This window comes from Sinocyclocheilus anshuiensis, unplaced genomic scaffold (assembly GCF_001515605.1).
Source record: "Sinocyclocheilus anshuiensis isolate Anshui unplaced genomic scaffold, SAMN03320099.WGS_v1.1 scaffold493, whole genome shotgun sequence".
Lineage (NCBI taxonomy): Eukaryota > Metazoa > Chordata > Actinopteri > Cypriniformes > Cyprinidae > Sinocyclocheilus > Sinocyclocheilus anshuiensis.
The window spans coordinates 497,564-503,409 of NW_015537963.1; the positions used below are offsets into that span (position 1 = coordinate 497,564).

The 5,846-nt window shown below is 36.3% G+C and overlaps 1 protein-coding gene across 1 annotated transcript in view; it reads right to left on the reverse strand.

Annotated features, from left to right (window-relative positions):
* Positions 1–3,600: 3,600 nt before the first annotated feature.
* The window catches only part of LOC107667915 (uncharacterized), a 28,476-nt gene continuing 26,230 nt past the window's right edge, over positions 3,601–5,846 (reverse strand). Inside the window, exons 12-13 of the mRNA XM_016459657.1 lie at positions 4,843–5,028; positions 3,601–4,441 (exon numbers count right to left, since the gene is read on the reverse strand). Of these exons, the coding sequence (XP_016315143.1) occupies positions 4,987–5,028 (42 nt within the window). The 3' untranslated portion in view covers positions 3,601–4,441; positions 4,843–4,986. The remainder of the gene's footprint in view (positions 4,442–4,842; positions 5,029–5,846) is intronic.

The window sequence follows — 5,846 nt, forward strand, 5'->3', positions numbered from 1 at the left end:
TATATAAAAAACGTACTTGCAGTCTGTGAGTCAGAACAGCCGGCATTGTAGTCTACTCTACCAGTATCAGGAAACACATCTGAATATCTGGGTTGAACTGTTCTGGAACAGTGTTGTAAATACAACTTAACTAATGATTTCTAGTCTCGTCCTCTTTTAGAAGGCCAAACAAAGTAGTTTCGCTTTCACAAAGAAACACACAGCGCCTTCACGACATGGCGGCGGCAACTTTGGTTATGCAAATCTTCCAACATAGTGACGTAGATATGTGGGGGCGTGTTAGAACGAGCCGTTTAGGTAGGCGTGGTTGACTCAACTTTTATAAAGAATATCTCTTTGGGTTTGGATTTGCAACTTTACAGATCTTCTTTATGCACCAAGAGCTTGTAACACTCCAAAGAGAAAGGAACAAATTGAAATCGCATCATATGACCCCTTTAATGCATTTGGTCTTGGCGGAATAGATACGCTGCTGCTGCTGCTGCAAGCAAGTACCGGAACTTGCTACTGCCAATGCATACAGCGATACAGTGCTGTCAGTATTTAAGACATACTGCTGCTGCACAAATAGCATATAAAATAATGATCTATACAGGTGGAGCTGGGGAAGGTGGAGGGATTCAGAGGAACTCTGAAAGAGTGCTGCAAAATACTAACGAGCCATTTAAATGTAAAGCAGTAAGGTCATCTAGAGTTTCATGAAAGAACTTGGCATTTTTTAAATATATTTTTTAAGTAGTACATTTAGACAGAATATGAATTTGTGTTCCATAACATTTGTATTATAATGTGCATTAATTGACCTTTAAGCATTATATAATGTTATAGATGTTATATAGATGTTATAAATGGAAGTCATTGTGAAGTGTTTTCCAAATTACCTGAAGATAACAAAAGTATGTTGTGAGATTTATGACTCTGGTAAACGTTATATCTTATATGAAAAAGACATTTAAAGAGTGAGTTGAAAGTGCAACAAACCACTTATTGATCAGTTCGATCCAGTGGCAATCATTTTCATTAAAAGCTGATAAATAATTGAAATGGTCATTATGCTGTCTAAACCCATAATTAGAATATCATAAAATATATCAATTGTTAGATATCAGAAATTAATTGAACCAAATGATCCTAATGACTGTTTTGTAGTTTTTGGTGGCACCCCCCCCCCATAGCTGTGGTTACTTATTTTAAGTTTTATGGTTGACCTCCTGTGACCTCTCATGATATCAGTAAAGTAAATTAATAATGCAAATGCTCTACTCTGTTTATACCACAGAGTTGAGTCTTCATGTCCAGTGCATGCTGGTGCAATACTACTGCACTGAGATTTACTGCAGCACAAGAGCAATAATGCAGGTGTGAAACCACCACACATCCATGATGAACCTGTGCATTATTTAAAAGCTGAAACAAATAAAGAACACGGAAGGAAGCTCAGACTGCACACGCAGGAGAGATCCGAGCACAATAAGAACATCAACAGCGTTCGGTTTGTAGCCATATTTGGCATGAGTGAAACCTCATTTTGAAAGAGCAAAATACTTTGATTTCATCATTCTGTTCTTGCATTGCCTCGATTTCAAAAGAGCAGACAGGAATGGATCCAACTTCAAGAGACAGCAGAAATCCATTTGAAACATGTCGTCTCAAAGATTGTCCCATAGCTGGAGAAAAGAAACAGACTTTAACATCGAACCTCCATTTAGACAGCGATTGGCTTTAAAGAATGATTTCATTAAAGGGATTGACGTCCCGTCCCAGGGTCAATGTACCAGCTGTCTTCAGGTGTGAAACAGACTCCAGACGAGCTCCTGTGATAAAGCAGGGTCAGTGTTCACCATATACTGTACATGTCCAATAAACTTCACTGCACGCTTTCACCTGTGCCATCCATTCACTGCAGTGGGAAAAAAACAAGAAATGCTTTATGATCGATTACCTGTGGTGTCTCCATTTCACCTGATGAAGTAATCCTTCAGTTCTGCTATCGAAGAAGGGGTCTGGTTCACATTTCTCCAGGTACGCACCTCAGCAGGGGTGATCGGGTCCATCAGAACAGACTTTACAATCCCAGACAACAGGGTTTCTAGTTTCACGAATGCCTTTGAAAATCCTATTGCTCATTCAGCATGTCATTTTTAAAAGTTTGTAAAACCCTTTTGTATCTAAGGAACCACAATAATTCTCAGAGAAAAGGCGATTTATGGGTTTACGCGGTTCGCTCTGATTCTAGGTCAGTATTTTTGCTGTAGTAATCAACATCCCGCTATGATTCATCACGGCTCTTCATCCGAGGCCAGAAGAAGTTTCTCAAGAGCAATATTCATCCATCCATCCAGCCGAAATGTATTCGTTTTCCTGTTATTTAGGACTGTGCTTTTAGGATTCTGTCATTTTTATTAGCATCAAACTCAAAGCCCAGAATACTGAGAAAAGCCCTCTTGCAAAAACACATCAATATTCGGCATGACATTAGGAAAAGACTCTAAATGTAGTTGGCCTCGAAGACAAAATCTGCTCTGAGATTTGAGCTAAAGGTTTAACAGGAAAATAAGAAGGCATAAAACATGTTGTTTTTTTTTTGAAGCACAAAGCTGAATTGTCAACACTGGCATGTAAATGGAGACTCTCGGGGGCTGTTCGAGCAGGAAACGTTCTTGCATTTTGTCTGCACTGTTTTCTGTACCTATACATCAGCTGGATCTCTTTGGCCACTGCATTGCATCTTATGAACTAGGGAATGCATATATAAAACCTTTAGGAAAAATGCATACATTTTATGCATATATAAAACCACATTTACATATATAAATGTGAAACATTTTGATTTAAATAAGTTAGTTAAATAAAATGAAATGAAAATAAAATAAATAAAAAACTTTTTTATTTGGTTTAACTTGATGTACTAAAATAACTAAAACTGAAAATAAAATTAATAAAAATTATCATATTAAAAAAAGAATAATGTTAAAAACATAGTAAAAATTACTAAAACTTGACCTAAAATTAAAATGTAAACAGAAATTTCACAATAAAAACTTAAAAGGGTTTCCCAAAATGCAGGGATTTTTGAGTTTATGAAAAGTTAATAGTTATTGTTAATTAAAATGTAAATTAATAAAACATAATAAAAAATAAAAACAATCAAAAATTAAATATTTTAGGCTATTTGTTTAGTTCCATAACTGTCAGTCATTAGAGAACTGTGTTGTTAAATTATTAAAATATCAGGGGGACTTCAAGCAATTATAGATTTACTATTTATAATATCTATAATTTATAATGTTTTAGATCAAACAGATTCAGTTTAGAAAAAAAAGTTTGTTAGTCTCAGGCATAAAACATTAAAAACGGTCTGTAAAGCCAACATAGGCTATGCCATATTTATGGCTATTTACCTGAATAACATCTTCTAAAATTCTAGCGCACCCTTGAGTAACCTGTAAATGCAAATATAACATACACAGACAATTTTATTGTACCAAAGACTTCAGCAAAGGCTTTAGATATACAAAGACAGTACACATTTACATTACTTATGAAAAAATTTAGACAGTTGTCAGATTTCATTGGCGATTTCAAATATGAAATTTAATAGTAAGTTTGCTGCATTGCTTCAACGAATTTGATGTTTCCCCATTCAAAGAAATAAAAGCTGTTACTTGCATGACTGAAATAGTGTTACAAAGAGTGAAATGACTTTCCTTAGGGACTTACAGGGATAATTTGTCCTTGGTTGAGCATTTGCACATACATTTCTGTACTTGTGTAATGTCTGGCCTAAAATGCATCATCTTATCGTATACACACAAAGAAAGCTACATTACTCCACATCTTCTGGCCCAGTCTTTTGATTTTAAAAAGTAATAGTTAAAATACCAAACACAATAACAGGACATAATAATAAGTCTATCGAATCAAGTCTTACTGCAAGGTTTCAGTTTATAACTCGACTATTGCACAGTCATGTCCCGTCTAAGCAGGCACATGTGGGACAGTCTTGGCTCATTCGGAGACAGGACAAAAGCCTCTTTCACCCCGCGCAAGCACTCGGCTCCATTAGTGATGCATTCCTATTCAGACGAGGTCAAATTCCTTTTGCTCCCGGCTAATGGCTCGGAGAGACACGGACAGAGGAAGGCTACTGATGTCATAATGAGCCCGCCGAACCTACGACTTCAAGGCTGAGAGCGGGATCAGGTCCTTCATGTTATAAGAATGTCTTCAAATGTTGGATTTTAGGCTTTTAGCGATGAGGACCGGAGCCGTAATGTGCTCTTTTATGTTGTGTCTCTTACATAATATAATATGACAGGGATAGAGGCACAGACAGGGCAAACAATCTGTCTATATGGCAAATGTAGCACCTCTGAGAAGCCAAAAGATGTCCTCCTGATGCCCTGTGTTTGCCATGTGATACTGTCAAGAATCTGTAGGACTGAAAAATGCAAAGTTTCTATCAAATATGAAGCAGCAAACACTGTTTTCAACATGGATAATAATCATAAATGTTTCTTGAGCAGCAAATCAGCATATTACAATGAATTCTGAAGGATCATGTGACACTGAAGACTGGAGTAATGATGCTGAAAATTCAGCTTTGTATCACAGGAATAAATTACATGTTAAAATATATTTAATTGGAAAACAGTTATTTTAAATTGTGATAATAAATATAAATATACAGTAAAAACAAGTTTTACTGTTTTTACTGTATTTTTGAGCAAATAAATGCAGCCTAGCTGAACATAAGAGACGTAACATTAAAAACCTTAATTATTCCAAATTTTTAACCAGTAATGTATGTATATAGAGAGAGAAGATGTAATCCAGACCCACAGAAATGAGGCTGCAGTCCATGTTTGAGGCACATTCGTTCTGGAAGGAACTATTCCATAACATTTATAACTAATGTCATGTCATATTTTTCAAGGGCCAGCATGAGAACTGTGGAGTGAGAAGAAACACGAGTCCAAGGCGATGTCAGTGATTTCCTCCCCTCTGCAAAATCTGTTCCAGAAGTTTCTGCAAAAAAAAAGAAGAAATAATAAGCCTTTGGTCAGTTTTATTCCAAACGTCCATCATTTGTGGTCAGCAAGAGTTGGACACACCAAATGTTTTTGTCGAAACAGATCATAATTAATACTAGATGTCTGGGTGATTTCTTTTATCCCATAGGGTGCTTTAAAGAACAAATGCTGCATAAAAAAGCAATCATTGTAGTTTTAAGGAATTGTAGCATCTACTGTTATAGCATCTACTGTTTCTCATGAGTGTTGAAAGGTTCAGTTTGCAAAAAATGTCTCTATTCCCCACCAAGACTTTCCCTTCTGTAACATGTGTTAAAGGAATAGTTTACTCAAAAATGAAAATTAGCTGAAAATGTCCACACCCTCAGGTCATCCAAGATGTAGATGAGTTTGTTTCTTCATCAGATTTGGAAAAATTCAGCATTCCATCACTTGCTCACCAGTGGATGCTCTGCAGTGAATGGGTGCCGTCAGAATGAGAGTCCAAACAGCTGATAAAAACATCACAATAATCCACAAGTAATCCACACCACTCCAGTCCATCAATTGAATGAAGCCAAAATCTGCGTGTTTGTAATAAACAAATCCGTCATTCAGACGTTTTTAACTTCAAACTGTTGCTTCCGGCTGAAATATGAGTCATCTATCTTTAATATTGCTTTCTCCAGTGAAAAAGTCATCGGGTCTGAATCAGGACAGAAATCTGCACAGATCAAGTACTGTTTACAAGCCAAAACAGCTTTACAACAGGGGATTGACTTTTTCACTGGAGGAAGCGTTATTATGGATTATGGACTTTAGCTGGAAGCAACG